The sequence below is a fragment of the Mus pahari genome, chromosome 19, assembly GCF_900095145.1.
Source record: "Mus pahari chromosome 19, PAHARI_EIJ_v1.1, whole genome shotgun sequence".
Taxonomy (NCBI): domain Eukaryota; kingdom Metazoa; phylum Chordata; class Mammalia; order Rodentia; family Muridae; genus Mus; species Mus pahari.
In genome coordinates, this window is record NC_034608.1 from 87278946 (window position 1) to 87298748 (window position 19803).

The following is a 19803-nucleotide window of genomic DNA, read 5'->3' on the forward strand; positions in this document are numbered from 1 at the left end:
CTGAACTCCAAAAGGACCCCACTTGGGTCCCCACGGAGAACTGCCATCCCGGCTCAGAGTGCATAGAGTCAGGATGACACCCCCCCCCCCCGCCTGGGTTGTACCCCAACGGACCTCCCAGTTCTGACTCGATTAACCCCATGGAGAATGAGGGTCCTGACCGGATAGACTTTACAGAACATGAGGCCTGGGTCTACGGAGGATGGATCTTAACTTGTGGGGCCTCCTGAAGCGGGAGGGTCCTAACTCAGTGGACCCTCGGTCTGGGCTGGGGTCCACAAAGAGGAGGGTTCTGACTTGTGGAGCCTTTTAGAGAGACAAAACCAAACAGAACATGAGGGTTTAGTTGAGGTCCCCTTGTGGGAGGCGGGGTTCTGACTTTGGATCCTCAGGAATGAAACATGATATTCTTGGCTGAGCTCTTTCGAGGGCGCGGGTTTTGAGGGAAATAGGGGTCCTGAATTGGTTAGTCCCACGGAAAGGGGACAGGATCCTAGCTAAGCAGATGTATAAGGACAGGATTCCCTCTTGTGTGTGCTGGATGCAGGGGACAGAACGCCTTTTTGGCTCCGTTGAACGAGTTCTGACGTCCCTAAGGCCCCGCATCTTGGGCTCCGGGCTGCTAGGCGTCTCTCACTACCCCTCCTCTCCCGAGGGGTGGGGGCAGGCAGGGGGCGGTGCCTGGCAGTGGGGCGGGCTCAGTGGCGAGGGAGCCTTCCTCCCGCAGCGGGGCGCGGGACGCAAGGGGTCGGGGAGGCGCCCTCCATCGCCATGGACCTAATGTCAGCGCTGAGCCTGGGCGAGCTAGCGCTCAGCTTCTCGCGGGTGCCGCTCTTCCCTGTTTTCGACCTCAGCTACTTCATCGTCTCCATCATCTACCTGAAGTATGAGCCAGGTGAGTCGAAGATTGTAGGAGTTACCAGGAGGGAGGTTGCCCTTAGCTTGATGATGGAGACAGGCTAGATTCTGGGGCTGGATGGGGGAGGAGGCAGAGGCTGAGATCGTGGAGTGCTCCCACGCCCGCGCAGGTGGAGGAGGGAACCCGGGGGACAGAGGCGCTGTGGAAAGGAGGCTGCAAATGAGGTGGGAGGGAAGAAAAGGAGCGCACTTGTTTACTGTTAGGAGGACAGGTGCTGCGGGGTCGGGGTTGAGGGCCGGGGCAAGGAAAAGGCCAGAGTCAGGTTAGAGCAAGGATTCCTGAACTTAATCTTGGGCAAGGGGGATTGATGGTGGCGAGGTTCCAAACCAAGGGTCGGACCTGCCTGGGCGAGGGTCAGATGTTCTGGACGTCAGCTGCCATGACCTCCCTTAACGCCCTTGAATTGACTGCCGGGTGACTATATAAGGACTGGCCATGCTGGGGGCTGCGATCAGGTTCGGGGGAAAGTGACACCCAGGTCCCCTCTGTACTGCATCTTTTGGCATCTTCTCCCCTCCCTTCTCGCATGCCAGCTGGGCCAGCTCGGGCCTGGGATCCTTCCCACTTATGGAGCCTAAACCGTTCCAGGACAGGGCAACTTCGGGTCAGCTTCCTTTCAGGAGTCAGAGGAGGATAGACCCTACTTCTTTGATTTAAAAAAAAAGAAGTTAATTACTTTTACTTATCTCTGTGTTGTGGGTATGTGTGGAGGTCAGAGGACAGAGGTTTCTGGTCAAACTCTGGTGGTCAAATTCGTAAACAAGCTCCTTTACCAGCAGAGTCATCTTGCTGCTACCGCACCCTTCTTCCAAATCTGCTTTAATGAGGACAAATGTAGCTCACTTCTAACCCCAGACGGTAGGACATAGAGAAAGGGGGTTAATTCCAGGACAGCCAGGGCTATTGATGAATTCTTGTCCAGGTGAATACAGACTATCTCAAAAACAAACATAAATAAATACATACATAAATGAATAAATAAATGCCTCCCTGGAGTGTTCTATTTTTATACAAGTTCAGCGTAAGCAAATGTGTTGTGTTTGTCTTCGGTAGTTTTAGTTATTCTACTGAGCCTTCAAATTTGAGGGGCAGACAGCCAGGGCTATACAGAGAAACCCTGTCTCCAAAAACCAAAAAAAAAAAAAAAAAAAAAAAGTGAGAGGCAGGATAATTTCCTTCCAGGAAAGTTAGGACCCTTCTGTGGGTGGGTATGTAAATTAATTAATTACTTTTGAGGTCACAAAACCAGACTCCTATGTTTGCTTAGGCATGGGGGGGGGGGGCTTCAAGATGGCCCACAGGTGGAAGAAAAAAAAAATCAAGTTTAAAAACAGTGTTCTGATAATCCCAAAAGGGCCCATTTCCAGAGCTTTCTCAGATGAAATTGTACACGTGTCCTTACAAGCATAAATACATGCTCTTATGCAAACGGGATTAGCGAGACTGTCAAGCATGCGTGTTGGGTCTTCTTTCCCTGTGCACAAACAACAAGGCTTTGCAAGGTGAAGTTCTTATTTGTGCTATTGTTTGGAGAAACTGGGTTTCCAGTCTGGGGAAGATCCACTGTGAGGAGGTGGGAACTCCTTGGAATGGACTTAGTATGGAAGTGTGCTGGAAATGGGGTGTTCTTTTTATTTTTAACTCTTTTCATTATTTATTGTGTGTGTGCGCGTGCGTGTGGGAGGATTGTGAGTGTGTCAGGACATGCATGTGGATGGCACAGGACAACTTGTCAAGAGTTGTTCTCCCTCCCCTGTGGGGGACTTGGGGATTGAACTCAAGTAAAACTCACTGCCCCCCTTTATTTTATTTGTGTTAAAAAAAACATTGTCAGTTATCATCATTGTCATTATTAGTATATTTGTGTACATACATGCCCCAGAGTGCATGTAGAAATGAAGGACAACTCTGTCCTTCCATCTTTACATGGACTCTACGGATCAAACTCAGGTCACCAGATATCACTGGGCAGCAAGTGCTCTTACCTCTGAATCGTCTTACCAACCCCTATTTAAAAAAAAAAAAAAAAAAAAGCCAGGCTCCCACTGGTTCCTCAGGCTAGCCTCAAACTCTTTCCTCTTTCCTCAACCTCCCCTGGGCGTGAATTCTAGATGCTCCATGCTCGTTCTTGTCTGAATATCTCTGCAGGAGTATCACAGTAAGCCATCGTCTGTGCTGCAAGTGTAGGAGACGGAATTTCCCAGAAGGCTCTGGTTTGTGTTTTAGAACTTCATCAGTTCTTCAACCCTAGCTGCATATCAGATTCCCTGGGGTCTTTTTCCAGGCGTGTTGGTGCAGGCCTCTAATACCAGCACCTGGGAGGCAAAGGCAGAGGCAGTTGGTTCTTTGTGAGTTCCAGGCCAGACACTAAAAATCTCTACCTGAGCCTGGTGAGGTGGTTCCTGCTTGTTGTCCCACCCATTCAAGAAGTAGAGGCAGAAGTTCAAGTTCAAGATCAGCCATGAACAACTTAGCCAGATCCTGTCTCAAAATAAAATTGTATTAAAATTTTTTATTATTACACTTTATTTGTTTATTTATTGTGTGTGTTAAGTGCTACTATAGCACATGGGTGAGATACAGAAGACAATACAGGTTTCAGGTTGCTCCTTCCACATTGTGGTCCCCGGGGGTTGAATTCAGGCCTTTAGGCCTGGTGGCAAGTATTGTTACCTGCTAAGCCACATTACTGGCCTCAAAATTTTTTTTCAGGGATAGTGATGTGGTTAGAGCCCCTGCCTAGACCCTGCTAGTGTGGCCGGGGCATGGCTCAGTCTTAGAGTGACAGCCTAACATTCTCCAGTGAGGCGCTTGTCCGTAGAATGTTTGCTAAGCATACAGGAGGCCTTGGATTCCATCCCCACTCCCCAAAACCGACCAACCAAATTAGCCCAGATGAATTTAATCAGAATATCTCCATGCTTGCATTTCAAGCCCATTTTCCCAGTGTTTGCTGCAAGATATCTACCTGAGGCTATTCCTTCAAAACTTGGGGAAGAGGGGTAGAAGGCTGAAGTCAATAAATATTTGCTGAGCCTGCAAGTCGTATGGGTCCTGACAGCCAGAGTGACAGATTAGGCTGCAAGAACTACTCATTTCCCTTAGTAAATCAAGGTGGCTGGGGAGCTGCTAGGCAAAGCATATCTGTAATTTTAGCAAACAAAAAACTGAGTGCATTCTAGGCTACATATCCAGCCTCTTTCTCAGTTAAAGATGGTGGGGCACAGCTGGGCATGGTGGCACTTGGGAGGCAGAGGCAGGTGGATTTCTGAGTTTGAGACCAGCCTAATCTACAGAGTTCCAGGACAGCCAGGGCAACACAGAGAAACCCTGTCTTGAAAAAAATCCAAAAAAAAAAAAAAAAAAAGATGGTGGAGCACAGCCAGGCATCATGCTGATGCACACTTTTAATCCCATCACTCAGAAGACCAAGGCAGGAGGATCTCTGTGAGTTCCAGGCCAGCCTGATCTTCAGAGTGAATTTCAGGAGAGCCAGAGCTACATGGTAATCCCCCCCCAATACTCAGTAATAAAATGATAAAAAAGATGGTGAAGTACTCAGGGGGCAGAGCCTGGGTTCTTAGGACAAGCTGACTCCATGTACACAAACCTCTGCATACACTGTGTTGTTCTCCACACTCCTCCGACATTTAAACTTGCATACTCAATGCACACACATAAACGGGAAACAGAAGGGACAGATGAGGGTGTCTGAGGTGGGAGCTGGCCCCAATCTCTGTTCAAGGAGAGGGGCAGAAGAGATGGTCCATGACAGAAGGTTCCGATGAAAGAAGGGGTGACAGTCTGGATTCCTTACCTTTTCTTCTCTTTCTTTCTTTATTATTATTTTTTTTAGAGATTTATTTATTTGGGCTGGGCAGTGGTGGCGCACGCCTTTAATCCCAGCACTTGGGAGGCAGAGGCAGGCGAATTTCTGAGTTCGAGGCCAGCCTGGTCTACAAAGTGAGTTCCAGGACAGCCAGGGCTACACAGAAAAACCCGTCTCGGGCTGGAGAGATGGCTCAGTGGGTAAGAGCACTGACTGCTCTTCTGAAGGTCATGGCTTACAACCATCCATAACAAGATCTGATGCCCTCTTCTGGAGTGTCTGAAGACAGCTACAGTGTACTTACATATAATAAATAAATAAATCTTTAAAAAAAAGAAATGCAAGAGAGCGGGGCCACTGGGTAAGAGAATCCAAGGACCTTGTGTCTCTTTAAAAAAAAAAAAAACAAAAAACCGTCTCAAAAAACCAAAAAAAAAAAAAATTTACTTATTTTATGTATGTGAGTACCCTGTAGCTGTACAGATGGTTGTGAGCCTTCATATGGTTGTTGGAAATTGAATTTTTTTTTTTTTATGACCTGTGCTTGCTTCAGTCAACTGTGCTTGGTCAGTCCCTGCTCGCTCTGGCCCAAAGATTTATTTTTTTTTATTTTATTTTTTTAAAGATTTAGATTTATTTATTATTATACATAAATACACTGTAAGATTTATTAATGTAAATAAGTACACTGTAGCTGTCTTCAGACACGCTAGAAGAGGGCGTCAGATCTCATTATGGGTGGTTGTGAGCCACTATGTGGTTGCTGGGATTTGAACTCAGGATCTTTGGAAGAGCAGTCAGTGCTCTTACCTGCTGAGCCATCTTGCCAGCCCCCTTTACCTTTTCTTTTTTTTCTTTTTTGGTTTTTCGAGACAGGGTTTCTCTGTACCCCTTACCTTTTCTTGACTATAAGGCTAGTCTTACCTTATAGTCTAGGATGACCTTGGACTTCTGATTCGCTTGCCTCTACCCCAACTCCTATGCTGGGATGACATGTGTCCCCCACCACACCCATGTGCTTGGCATGGAACCAAGGCTGTGTGCATGTTACGAAAGCATTTTACCCTTGGAACCAGCCTTCACTTGTTTGAACTACACTGGCCTTATGCAGTGTAGGTAGGACTAAACTTGCTATGTAGCTAAAGAGAACCCTGACTTTCTGAGTCTTCTGCCTCATCTCCCAAGTGCTGGGACTACAGACATGCCCAACAATTGCCTTTTTTGGATTTTGGTTTTGGTTTTTCAAGACAGGGTTTCTCTGTGTAGCCCTGACTGCTCTAGAACTCACTCTGTAGACCAGACTGGCTCAAACTTAGATCTGCCTGCCTCTCTTTCCCAAATGCTGGTATTAAAGGCATGTGCCACCACTGCCCAGCTAGACTCCATTTTTAGGCTCTCACTAGTGGTCAAGGCTGGCCTCAAACTCATGGTCCTCCTGAGTCTTGACTGCTGTGATTTCAGGCCTATGCCACGGCATAGGTTTCTGCCTGGTTTCTGTTGTGCTGGGGATGGAATACAGGGCTTCAGGTATGTTCCCTGAGCTACAGCACCAATTAATAGACAAGTTCTTTTTCAGGCCAGTTTTAGGTTCACAGCAAAATTAAATTGAAAAGTACAAAGCTTTGTAATTTTGGTTGTAGCTCCAGAGATATGCTATGCTCTGCGTTGCAGAACTAAAAACAGGAAAAGAGAACAAGTTCTATCCCCACCCCACCCCCATTAATCTTCGATACCAGAAGACATTGGGGGATTCTGGGCAGTGGCACCACCCGTGAGCCGTGCCCCCAGCCCCTCCCTCGTTGTGAGTTTCTGGGCAGGGTGGTAAACTGGATACTTCTCCAGTCCACACTGGGTGGATTTAAGATTTATGTGTGAAATTTCACCCCTAGATAGTTCAGTCTCATTTTAGGCCCCAGAATATCTCTGATATAATTGCTAAGGGCTAAGCAATTTCTTTTTGTCCCAGATAGGCAACCTTTGATAGAGCCAGTAGAGACGGGGAGAGTGAGATTCAAAGTGTTCTCTCTGCAGTGGAAAGTTGAGGCAGGAGGATGGTAAATCAAAAGCCAGTCTGGATTAGAGTGAGGCACTGTGCCAGAATACATAAACATAATACACAGGGCTGCAGCACTGGCTCGGCAGTTAGGAGTACCAGCTGCTTTTGCAAAGGATCCAGGGTCCCTCACCGCCATCTGTAACCCCAGCTCTGGGGATTTGACACCCTCTTCAGACCTTGGGAGGTGCTGCACAGACACACATGTATGCAAACACTCATACACAAAGTAAATCTTTTAAAACTAAAGATAATGAGTTGAGCCATTATACCTCAAGAGCCATAAACCCATCCCTCTGCCTTTTGACATCCAAAGAAACTGAGGCTCACTGGACAGACACTTGGGCTCAGGCATAGAAGGGGACATAGTGCTTTATATAGGAGGTGCTTGTGAAACAAAGCCTAGAGCCTGTTTATCATGGGTCATGCACATGAAATCATGCATTGAAATCTCAGCCCCCTGCCCCATTCAGTTTTGTCTTAAGATGGTCCCAAAGGGCACGAAGATTCTGGAATAAGACTGTTCCTAGCAGCTATTTTTAGAAGCACATGCAAGTGTCATTTTCTGTGGAGCTGGAGGAATGCTTGACAGCCTTGGCTTAGTGGACTCACCAGCTGTTCCTGGGGGTCACTTCTCAGGGGAAGTATGCTTTAAATAGACACAGAGTGGCTTGGAGTGTGAGGGTTCTGTCCCCTCCCATCCTTTTACCTCCCCTTCTCTCTCCTTTCTCCCTCCCCTTCCCCTCCCTCTTCTCCCTTCCCCACCTAAGGTACATTCCAGGGCACCTAACAAGGCTGCTTTTGCTTTTGCGTATCCTTTTGTTCATATAATTTAAGTTTTAAATACATTTATGTGTGTATGTAGGGGGATGACCTGCATGAATGTTTGTATGTTATGTGTGTATGTAGGGGGATGACCTGCATGAATGTTTGTATGAGGGTGTCGGCTTGGAGATACAGATAGTTGTGAGCTGCTGTGTGGGTCCTCTTCCTCTTAACCACTGAGCTATCTCTCCAGCCCCAGCCTTGAATTTCTAATTCACTTGCTTCACCTCCTGTGTGCTAGGATGACAGACCCGTATCAACCACACCAAGTTTATATGGTGCTATGGATGGGAGCTAAGGCGTCCAACACTCTAGGCCAGTGTTTTCTACCAACCCAGCACAGCCCATACGCTCCCAGGTCCTACCTCCAGCAGGCTAGTCGTGGCATCCCCACCTAATTACTGAGCAGTACGCCCAACAATTTTTTTTTGTTTTTGTTTTTGTTTTTGGAGACAGGGTTTCTCTGTATAGCTCTGGCTGTCCTGGAACTCACTTTGTAGACCAGGCTGGCCTCGAACTCAGAAATCCGCCTGTCTCTGCCTCCCATATGCTGGGATTAAAGGCGTGCACCACCACTGCCCAGCTATGTACACCCAACTCTTAAAGGTTCCCCGACCTGTGACTCTGACACCTTAGGGACCAGCTTCCTGTGAACCTTGGGATCAGACCATATCCAGACAGTAACAAGGCCCTTAGGTGGTTCGAACTTGGAGTTACTTGGCTGACATCTTGGTCCTAAAATTGTTCTCTGCTAAATGAAACGAGCCAGAAAGGGAGGGGCTCTGTATGATAAGCAGATATACCAGGAGACACCCAGGTGTGGCTTTATGAGGTGGGGACAATAGTAACATAAAGATAGAACCTAACCATTAACAAAGACTGTGGAAATTGACAAATATTATCTTAAATTTACTTATTCATTTGTTTACCTGAGACAGGGTCTCTCTGTGGCCCTGGCTGTCCTACAACTTGCTCTGTAGACCAGGCTGGCCTTGAACTCACAGATCTGCCTGCCTCTGCTGGGAGTAAAGGCGTGCTAGGCTACTTTTATTGCTTTTGTGAGTACAAAACATTCACACAGAGCAGGGATGAAAGTGCTTGTCAGGAGGCAACCCGCAGGAGTCAGGTCTCTGTTTCCACCACGTGGGTCCTGGGATGGAACTCACCTTATCAGGATTGGTGGCAAATGCCTTTACCTGTCTGGGATGGCTTTCTCAATGGGTGGGCAAGTCCGTGCTTGGTGGTAGAGAGCTGGCTCAACATGCAGCTTGATCGACTTCCATCCCAGCATCCGATAAGAACTGTAGAAGCCCCGAATTTAATCTCCAGCACCCAGGAGGCTAGACGGGGACCATGCAAGCCGGTGTGGCATGTGCCTGGGATGAATTCATGTGCCCTCGCAGGAGCTGTGGAGCTGTCCCGGCGCCACCCAGTGGCGTCCTGGCTGTGCGCCATGTTGCACTGTTTTGGGAGTTACATCCTGGCCGACCTGCTTCTTGGGGAGCCCATCATTGACTACTTCAGCAACAGCTCCAGTATCCTGCTGGCCTCCGGAGTGTGGTGAGCACTGAGGTGGGGAAGGGAGGACCCCAGTACTAGGGAGGAGGGAGTTTGAAGGAACCAAGGACACCCTAGTCACAGTCTGCCGCCATCCTGCCTGCCCTGCCCTAGGCGCATACTGCCGCCATCCTGCCTTCCTCTGAACTAAGCGCAGTAACCAGTGGACACCCCTCCCACTGACCCTGGGTCTTCTCTGTATCTGCTCTAAGCTCAGCTACCAGTGTGCCCGCCTTTCCCTCTGATCATAGACCTTCTGTCCTCAAGGTACTTGATTTTCTTCTGTCCCTTGGACCTCTTCTACAAGTGTGTCTGCTTTCTGCCCGTAAAACTCATCTTTGTGGCTATGAAGGAGGTGGTGAGGGTCCGAAAGATTGCTGTGGGCATCCATCACGCACACCACCACTACCACCACGGGTGGTTCATCATGATCGCCACCGGGTGGGTCAAAGGTAAACAGAATTATGATGGGGAGGATAGAAAAAAGTTGCCTCAGTGAGATTGCTCTGTGGGTAAAGGAGCTTGCAGCCAAAACTTGGTGGCCTAATTTGATTCCTGGGACCCACACAGTAGAGAACTGACTCCCACAAGGTGTTCAGTGACCACCACATGAGCACCATGGTACATGCCACCTACACATACCATACACAATAACAACAAAGTTAATAATAATAATCATGGCCAGCAAGATGGCTCATTGGGGAAGGGCACTTGAGGCCAAACCTGATGACCTGAATTTGATGCTCGGAACCCACGCACTAGGAGAAACCAAGCTTTAGAAAGTTGTCCTCTGGCCTCCATACATGTGTTCTGGTTTGTGGGCACATGGACACACTCCCTACCGCCACACAAAGTATAAATAAATTGCAACTTTTAAATTTTCCAGACAGAGTCTCTATGCAGCTCTGGCTGGCTTAGAGCTCATTCTGTAGACTAGGCTGGCCTCCAACTCACAGAGATCCTCCTGCCACTGCCTCCCAAGTGCTGGGATTAAAGGTGCACCATCATATCTTCCACTCTTGGGCCCCACGGATTGGAGGGAGAGAACCCACTCCACTAATTGTCCTCTGACATCTGCATTCATGCTGTGGCATGCTAGCACCCCACCCCACACACAGAATAAAGTATAAAAAAGAATTATTAATTTTTTTAATAAATAAAGTAAAAATCCCAGCAGTTGACTAAATGTTGGGGTGGGCTCCTGTCCCAGCACTCGAGACAGTGAGGATTAGGGGTCCTGGGCCAGCCTGGGCAACACAGTGAGACTTAAGACAGTCCCTTGTAGGTAGGGACACATCTGATTGCTTCCTGCTTTACCCTGACTGTACCTGTGAAACTGGGGGATGGAGTTGTTTTGAGCCTCAGTTTCCCATATGTAATGGATGATCACCCGGAGGCTCAGAGTCTCCTCAACAGAAGGTCCCGTGTTTCCTTGGGAATTGAAGCTAGAAGAAAGGAGGGTGTGGGGGTGGCCAGCTGCCTCAGTGGTGCCCTGCCCTGCAGGCTCTGGTGTTGCCCTCCTGTCCAACTTGGAGCAGTTGCTTCGAGGCGTCTGGAAGCCAGAAACCAATGAGATCCTGCACATGTCCTTGTGAGTACCCCTCCCACTGACCTCTGTTCTGCCTTGCTCGGCCCTACATTATTGATCTTCTAGACATGCCACTAAGGTGGGGATAGGAAGAGCTTCTGCAAAGAGGTGATATTTGATTGGGCTTTTGAAGAGTGAATAGCAGTTTCCTGGCTACAAAAGACCCTCTACCCAGAGGCTAGAATCATGGCCAGTTGTCAGGTTTGAAAACTGCAGGACCAAGGTGAGGATGTGGGTAGGGAACAAGGAAATGGAGCAGGAGTGAGGGCCACAGGCAAGGCAGGTCCTGTGGCACGGAAGGTCATGGGGGAGAGTGGGCAGGGCCACACAAGAAACATTCACGACCCATGTAGGACCACTGCTGATATTTCTTTTTATCGATTTCATTTTTTTTTGTTCTTTTTTTCGATCTTCCTGTATGTCTGTGTGGTGTGTGCGTGTGTGGGCACATGTGTGCATGGGTGTGCTAGGGGTTATGCTTGGGACCGCCATATTTTTTGAGGCAGGGTCTCTCAGTGAAACCTTGAGTCCCTCACATGCCCAGGCTCGCTGCCCAGATGGCTCTGAGCAAGCACTTTAACTATGGAGCCATCGCCCTGGCCCCCTTTCTCTCGTGTTGGGGAGGTTGGAGGGCAGCCCGCACCTGTGGGTCTTGGTCTCACATGCCTCCTTAGCCCTCTGGATGGTGACCAGCATCTGCTGAACCCAAACCCATGCCCACCACATGATTGTATGAGGTGGCCAGCAGCCACCCACACTCTCTGCACCTAGTGTTTCAAGAGTTTTGTAGCTTTTCTAGTTGCTGTGGCACCATATGTGGCTGACAGAAGCAATTCAGTGAGGGGAGACTTACACAGGCTTACAGTTTAGGGCTACAGATGGTCATGGTAGGAAAGGCATCCAAGCCCGGAGGCAGCAGTGCACAGCTTGTACCCAGCAGACAGTAGTGTAGTTTAGATGGCTTCTCCTTCATGTTCAGTCCAGATGGTGCCCTGTGGCCATCCACAGCCAGCAGGAGTTGTTCCTCCTGGGTCCACCTAATCTAGATAATCCTTCCCACATATGCCCAGAGATTTGCCTGGGGGTTGATTTTTAAAAAATAATTTATTTAACTTTATTTTATGTGTATTGGTGTGAGGGTGTCAGACCCCTTGGAACTGGAGTTACACATAGTTATGAGCTGCCATGTGGGTTGGAGAACTGAACCTGGGTCCTTTGGAACAGCTGACAGTGCTCTTAATCACTGAGCCATCTCTCCAGCCTCTGTGGGTTGACTTTTAGGCACTGTTAAATTAACAAGATTCACCATTCAGGCAAAGTGGCACAAGTCTTTAATCCCAGCATTGGGAGGCAGAGGCAGGAGGATCTCTGTGATTTGCAAGCCAGCCTGAGCTACATGGTGACTGTTTTAGGGGTGGGGGCATTGAATCACCATTCAGGCTCCATCACCCACACAGCCTGCATCTCTTCATCACAGTCCAGAGATGGTGGGCATCTGGGGCTGGAGAGATGGCTCAGAGGTTAAGAGCACTGGCTGTTCTTCCAGAGGCCCTGGGTTTGATTCCCTGAACCCACATGCTGGCTCACAGCCATCTGCAACCCTGTTCATGGGGGGTCAGATGCTCTCTTTTGGCCTCTATAGGCATTGCTTACCTTTGTTTTAAAGAGACACATGCAGATAAAATACTCTTATACATAAAATTAAATGAATAAATAAAACGTTAAAAGAGAAAGACGCGGGACCCAAGAACCTGCAGTGATTGCTCTGGGAGCCACCTTTAGAAGCCTGGTGTGGTAGCACGCCTGTCCTCTTAGCCACTGTTGCCCGCATGAAACCACCATGACCAAGCATTCGGGCTTCCTGTCAGAGGGCTGAGTCTGTAATGGTGAAGAGACTCTACATCAAGCAGCAGGTGTTGTGGCTAGGGCAGGGAGCTCAGGGCTCAGGGCTTGAGCTATAAGCAAGAAACAGGAGGAAGGCCTTTGCTTCTCAAAGTCCCTGGCCCAGCAGCACACTGCCTCAACCTCCACCAACATGGGACCAGAATTGGGGACATTCTCATTCAAACTACCACAACCAGGAAGGAAGAGACAGGATTCCCTGGGGTTCACTGGCTAGCCCACCCAACAAAATGATAGATAGGAGGTCCGGTAAGAGACTTTGTCTCAAAAAAATTAGGTGCAGGGCCTGAGAGACAGCTCAGTGGGTAAAGGGAACTTGCTGCCAAGCCTGGTACCCGAGACCCTGCATGGTCAAAGGGAAGACCCACCTCCTGTAACTAGGCCCCTGCACATATGTAGCGGATGAGCATCTTGGTCCCCAACAACAGGAGCGGGGGCTGTCCCTGAGTCTGTTGCCTGCCTGCCTGCCTGCCTGCCTACCTGTGGATCCCATTCCCCTAACTGGGCTGCCTTGTCTGGCCTCAGTGGGAGAGGATGTGCCTGGTCCTGCAGTGACTGGGTGTGGCAGGGGAGGGGTTGTATATGTGGGTGATACTTGGAGGGGGCTCCTCCTTCTCAAAGAAGACGGGGAGGGAGGAATGAGGATTCTGTGTGAGGGGGTACTAAGAAGAGAGGGGGAGCTGATATTGGGATAAGTGAATAAATAAAATAATAATTTTTTTGTTTTGTTTTTGTTTTTCGAGACAGGGTTTCTCTGTATAGCCCTGGCTGTCCTGGAACTCACTCTGTAGACCAGGCTGGCCTCGAACTCAGAAATCCGCCTGCCTCTGCCTCCCGAGTGCTGGGATTAAAGGCGTGCGCCACCATGCCCGGCTTAGAAAAATAAATTTCAAAAAAGGTAATTTTTAGGTTATTCAAACTTAACAGGAAAATAAAAAGAATCAACTCCCCGAGGTTGCCTACTTGACTGCTAGAGAGACCGAGACCAAGACACACACTGGGCGGGGACAGTGGAAGTGGGTGTGGCTGAGACACACACTGGGCGGGAACAGTGGAAGTGGGTGTGGCTGAGGAGGGGCAGTAACTCAGCTCTCAGTAACAGAGCAGAGCCAGGGACTCCAGAAGCGAGAGAAACCATTCATTTCACAGCCCTGGGAAGCCAGAGGCCAGCCTAGAGAAAGGGGAAAGCTGGGGTCCTGAGTTGGTCACAGACTGTTGGGGTTTTCCTCTGTGCAGCCCTGGCTGTCCTGGAACTCACTCTGCAGACCAGGCTGGCCTCAAACTCAGAAATCTGCCTGCCTCTGCCTCCCGAGGGCTGGGAGTAAAGGCGTGCGCCACCACTGCTCACAGACTTTTAATTTCCATGACTGGATGTCACCACCCTCTGAATTCCTCAGTGGCTGAGTTCTTCCCCCTAGCATAGTTTCCACAGGAGGTTCTCCACCTTCCATGGACTTGAGATTGCCCAGCTCTGCTCTCCACTGTGAGCTCAGACTAAACTTCTCAACCCAGTGTCAGCTAACAAGCTCTCAGGCAAGCAGGCAGCTGCCAGCCGGGAAAGCCAGCCCTGGTGCCTCCTGGTCGGTCAGCTGTGGCTCTGGGGAGCTTTATATGGAGCTCTGACTGAGAATGGGCTTGGTTATTTATATCTCACCCCAGCCCCACCAAGGCCAGTCTGTACGGAGCCATCCTGTTCACCTTGCAGCAGGCCCGCTGGCTCCCAGTGTCCAAGGCCAGCCTCATCTTCGTCTTCACCATGTTTATGGTGTCATGTAAGGTAAGCCACCCCTGCCTGTGACCTCTAATTCCCTGGGATGGGGTGGGGGTACTCAGACATTACCGGGGGAGACTTGGCCCACCTGAGATAGATGGAAGAAATTTATCAGGAAATTGAGGCACGAGGGCCAAGGAGGTGGGGGTGGGGATGGCAAGAAGGAGCTTTCAGGCACAGGCTGGGGTGCTTGCGTGGGAGAGTGGGGGGATAGGAGTCTGATCAAACCAGAAAGGAGTCTCGGGCCTTCCCTGTCTTTCCACAGGGCTGAGAGTTGTCCCCAGCTCCCCAAAACATAGAAAGCTCCTGCCTACAGATGGTCCATTCTTAGGAGAAGACTACAGCCTTGGAGGCCGAGGCAGGAGGGTCCATAACAGTTTGAGGCCAGCTTGGGCTACATAGTGAGTTCCAAGCCAGCCAGGGTTACATAGTGACATTCTGTTTCAAAAACCCTGGGCCCTGTGCAAGAAAGTGGGCCCAGGGTCAGGAGTTCAAGGTTATGTTCAGCTTCACAGCAAATTTGAAGCCAGCCTGGGCTACTTATGACTGTGTCTCAAAACAACACAAACAAAAAGCAAGCAAACTCACAAACAAAGAAGGGGAAAAAGGAAAGCATGAGAGGGAATGAATGTATAGTTTAGAGCTCTAGAATGTCAGGCCTAAGGTAGCAGAGGTGGGGTACAGTGAGGTACCTCTTCTAGCTTCAGATGATTGACACCTTTTATGGCCAGACTTGGCTACATAGTGAGTATGAGGCTAGCCTGGGCTACATGGTACCCTGTCTCAACAACAACAAAATGTAATCCTGAAGTCCAGGTGTTGGGAGGTACTACCGTTGGCACGGGTGACCACTGGTCACAGCATCCCTAGACTGCCCAGGTGTGGACACTGGAAGTCACACCTCTTCAGAGTCCAGGAAGGGGCTCATGCACTTGGGGGTATGGGAAGCTGGAGGGCCAGGGCTGGCTCAATCCCTCACTGCTCCTTTGCTCTCCCCTATCCTACCATGTGTTTCCTGGACTCCCCTTAGGTGTTCCTGACAGCCACACACTCCCACAGTTCTCCATTTGATATCCTGGAGGGTTACATCTGCCCAGTGCTATTTGGGGCAACTTGGGGAGGCGACCATCACCATGACAACCATGGAGCACCACATGGCCTGGGGCTAGGCACCCAGCACTCCAGCCTGCCTGCCAAGGCCAAGGAAGAGCTGAGCGAAGGATCCAGGAAGAAGAAGACCAAGAAAGCGGATTAGGGGTTGGCCCTAGGGATCCACTTCGTGCTTGATAGAAGGATGTGGACTCAAAGAAACTCAGAACTTAGGGGCATTCAGGGCTCAGACCCTCCCCTCCCTCCGCCCTGCTCTCTGCCACCCTCAACTTCCCCGTCTGCAGTTTGGGAGTCATCAGCAATTCCAAGGGCTGATGTGGGTTAAATTAGTGTGGAGGAGTTCGGCTGATGTGGAAAACCCTGCCCTCTGCCATACCCCTCAAAAGGTCACAGCCTTTGGGGGGTCACAATCCAGGCCCAAAGCCCTGGCTGGTAGGTTCTTGGTTTTTATTCTGTGTTCTAATTATATCTTGTAACCAAAAGAATTTAAAGCCACATGGAGACTCAATTATCTAGATCCTCTCGAGAGCCAGGTGCTGGGGTCCCATGTCCTTTCGCACTCAGGACCTTCCTAGAATTTTGTGACTCCTGCTGGGCATCTTTAGGCAAATGGCCTTCCTTTTCTGAGCCTTCTGTTTCTGTTCTGTAGCATGAAGACCCCAGGTCCTCCTGTGTACAAAAGGGTCTTTATAATGTCAAGCAGTTTCTTAAGCAGCATGCTAGTGAGAAGGAGACTGGAGGAGCACTGTCCTAGTGGCAGGCCGTGTTGGATGTTAGGCCATTTGTGTTTGAGGCCAGAAGGTCTCACCAGATACTCAGCTGAGCAGGCACATTTTGGGCAGACTGCTAACGGAAAGGGGGCTTGAGTTCTAGGTGCCCACAGGCAAGACGTGTGGGTGCAGAGCAGAGGGTCCAAGAGCCAACAGCCTTGGTTACTCACAGTTGGGCTCTGAGTGTATCAGGTGTCCTCCTGCCTGATCAGCATAGTTCATTCAGGCATTCAACAAACACACAGATCCACACATGCTCGCTATACAGTGTCATGCTGCTCTTCTGAGGAGCGAGCCTTGTACAGGGGAAGGGCCATGGTCGCCCAAGTCTCCAGGGCATCTGAGAGAGGTGAGCATGGGGTCCTGCTGGTCTCAGGCTTATGTGAGGCTCAGATCTAATTGAAGTACCCAGCGTTGCCCATTTGTTGAGAAAATGTTCCTCATAACTTTGCCTGGAGGTAGGGTAGGTCCTGAGGCTGGAAGCTCCTGGGTTTCATCCCTTGATGTCAATCAAAGCTCAGTGTTGAGTGATCAGCCAATAAATCTGGTGCAAATAAATCAAGCTCTTTTTCTTTATTCAGCATCAAAATGTAGGGATCCAGCAGCGTCTGGTTTAGATATGGCCCAGGCCTCCATGGGTAGGAGATGGGTCTGAGGCCTGAGAAGCAGGGTCAAGCATATCTGAGTTCTCCAAGATAAGTGGGAAGGTGCACACCTGTCCAGAAACTGAGGCAGGAGGATCACTGTTTCCAAGCTTGCCTGAGTGAAACCAAAAAAAACATAAGGAAGGAAACGAGGAAGAGAGGAGAGAGAGAATGGGGAGGGGGGAAGAAGGGAGGGAGAGAATGGGGGAGGAGGGGGGAGGTAGAGGAAGGGACAGGGGAGGGAGAGGTAAGGAGGGGGGAGGGGGAAACTCCTGTTGCCATTCAGCACTTTCTTTTTCAGGAATGTGCTGCAAAGGGGACCTAGTGATCATGGCTTTTCACAGTAGCTTAAATTTGGAGGCAGGAAGAAAAGCCATAAGCCCTTGACAGTGGATGGGTCTGGTGTCAAGACAGAAAACCGCCTATAAACCTCAGTGGGTTCTGGCCTGGTATTGGCCCCCAGAGCATCTGGGACGATTACAGAGAAGCAGCCTTTTGCCCTCCAACCCAAGGCAAGGGTATCACATATTCTGACTGGACAGACTGAATGGAAATAAAGAGCCTCCCAGCCTATTTTGGGAGGGAGGCGTGATAGCTGCTGGCTGGCCTGTGGTCAGGGATCATTGCCAGAACAGGCTGCCATGGTGTCCACAAACAGGTGCCAGAACTCTGACAGCCCGGTCTTAAGTTCAGGTTAATTTTAGCAGGATTCAAGTTTGGTAGCTTCTATTGTCTGTGAGAATGGTGTTCTTTATATTGTTTAAACAATTGTGTTTAGCATTTAAATCCAAGTCTCGGCACCATATGATGTGTTTATAAAAAGATAAAGAGAGAAAGAATATGTTCTATGGGAGTGTGGTGAGGTATGGGGGAAGGGGGTACCTTGGCAGGCCCATGCCAAGATATCCCTTCCCCCTGAGAGACCAGCCACACGATGGTATAGTACAGAATAGAGTTTATTCAGGGCATGGGGAGGGGAGTTAAGAGGGTAGTAGAGACAGAGAAAGGCAGAGAGAGGGAGAGAGTAGAGAAGTAGAGGCCGGCCATGACCACCTGGAGAGAGGGTGGAAGAAGGGCATGAGAAGGAGAGAGCAAGAGTAAGAGAGGGAGGAGGGGGCAAGCAGCCCTTTAGAGTGGGTCAGGCCTACCTGACTGTTGCAGGTAACTGGGGAGGAGCATGCCTGGCTGTTGCCAGGTAACTGAGGGGTGGAGTTTAGACAGTGCTAATGGGAAATAATTTAATGGTAGAACCCCTGCCTAGAATCCCCAGTGAGGGACTGGGGCGTGGCTCAGGGGTCGATCACTTGTCTAACATGTGCAAGGCCCTGGGCTCCATCTATGTCACCATACACACATACATCCACACTGTGAAGCTCAGTGACAACTGATTTGATTTTTGTTGTTGTGTTTGTTTGTTTTGAGACAGTGTTTCACTGTGAAGCCCTAGCTGGACTGGAACTACGTAGACCAAGCTGGCTTTGAACTCACAAAACTAGGACTGCCCGTGCCTCCTGAGGACTGGGAGTAACAGCGTGCCACACCACTGTTGAGCCTCACTGTGACGCTCTGATTAACTTGGAACTCTGTAGATCTGTTGGCCACTCATTCACTCACTGATGCCAGCCCTCACCGCCTCCATTTCTAGAACTCTCTTCCTTTTAAAGAGTGTGATGGAACCCTGGTCCTTGGCATGCTCAGCTAGTGTTCTGCGGCAGAGCCCTATCCTCCAGCTCCTTCCATCAAGAGAAACAAAGTTGTCACTACCTCCCTCGCTCCATGCCTCTGCCCTTTCTACCTTATTCATTTGGCAGCTCCAGCGGTGTCCCAGGAGCTTATCGTATTTCCCCCACTGCCCTATTTCACTTGGCTGAATGTCCTCCAACTTCATCTGACTTGTTTTGTTTTGTTTTGTTTTTTGCCCAGGTTGGCTCCAATTTGTAGAGGACCTACCTACCTCTGCCTCCTAGGGCTGGGACAGGTGTGCGCTCCGATTCGCTTTAAAGATGACGAAGGGACACTGGAAGACTTGGTTCAGCAACAGCCCCACACAGCACACAGCTCCTCTCCCTGTTCCAGGCCCCCATCAGCAACACTGCACACGTGGGCTGGAGCAGAGCCTACAGACGATTTCACAGCTATCTTCTGCCTGGAGGTGGCTGGGAAAAGTCTTAGCTCAATTAGCAAAGGAAACTAACATCTGATTGGGCTGGTGGAAGCTAGAGGAGAGGTCAAAGGGAAGGTCAGACACTGGATATTGGTGGGTCCCTGCCCGCAGCCTGGGTTTGCTCAGAACCAGTAGTGAGCTGGGTGAACTCCCGGGCAAAAGAAAATACTGAAACGGGGAGACTATAAGTTCACACCCAATCTGGCTCCCAAGTCCGGGGTGCTGCCTGCCAAGCCTAGGACAGGCTGAGTTCTAAGGGCCACTGAGCACAGATACCCCAATACATACTCAGTATATATGGAGCCCAGCTCTGTCCTCAACTCAACAAGCATGGCTTCTCACTTTTGTCTTTAAGTAAATTATAAATAGCTCACAGCCCCTGACTACACCTCCTCTGTAGCTGCTCTTTGTTATCACAGCAGCAAGGTTCAAACATTTTAATTTCCTGAACAGTTGAAAATATAGATTATCTATCTTGTCCTTTTTAGAAAGGAGTTGACAGCCAGCCAGGCAGTGGTGGCACACACCTTTAATCCCAGCACTCGGGAGGCAGAGGCAGGCGGATTTCTGAGTTTTTTCAAGGCCAGCCTGGTCTACAAAGTGAGTTGAGTTCCAGGACAGCCAGGGTTACACTGAGAGACCCTGTCTTGAAAAACCAAAACCACAAAAAA

General features: G+C 49.6%; 1 protein-coding gene across 1 annotated transcript; it reads left to right on the forward strand.

The window, feature by feature from the left end:
- The first annotated feature begins 235 nt into the window (after nucleotides 1–235).
- Tmem38a (transmembrane protein 38A) lies at nucleotides 236–16886 on the forward strand. The gene is made up of 6 exons (XM_021219244.2): nucleotides 236–895; nucleotides 9030–9186; nucleotides 9451–9635; nucleotides 10687–10774; nucleotides 14333–14450; nucleotides 15475–16886. Exons 1-6 carry the CDS (start codon nucleotides 772–774, stop codon nucleotides 15697–15699), a joined length of 897 nt encoding a protein of 298 aa, XP_021074903.1. The 5' UTR covers nucleotides 236–771; the 3' UTR covers nucleotides 15700–16886.
- The last annotated feature ends 2917 nt before the right edge of the window (nucleotides 16887–19803 follow it).

Coding starts and splice junctions, on each gene's coding strand:
- Tmem38a (XM_021219244.2), top strand. CDS start 772: ATGGACCTAATGTCAGCGCTGAGCCTGGGCGAGCTAGCGCTCAGCTTC. Junction 896..9,029: donor CTACCTGAAGTATGAGCCAG/GTGAGTCGAAGA, acceptor GTGCCCTCGCAG/GAGCTGTGGAGCTGTCCCGG. Junction 9,636..10,686: donor CGCCACCGGGTGGGTCAAAG/GTAAACAGAATT, acceptor CCTGCCCTGCAG/GCTCTGGTGTTGCCCTCCTG.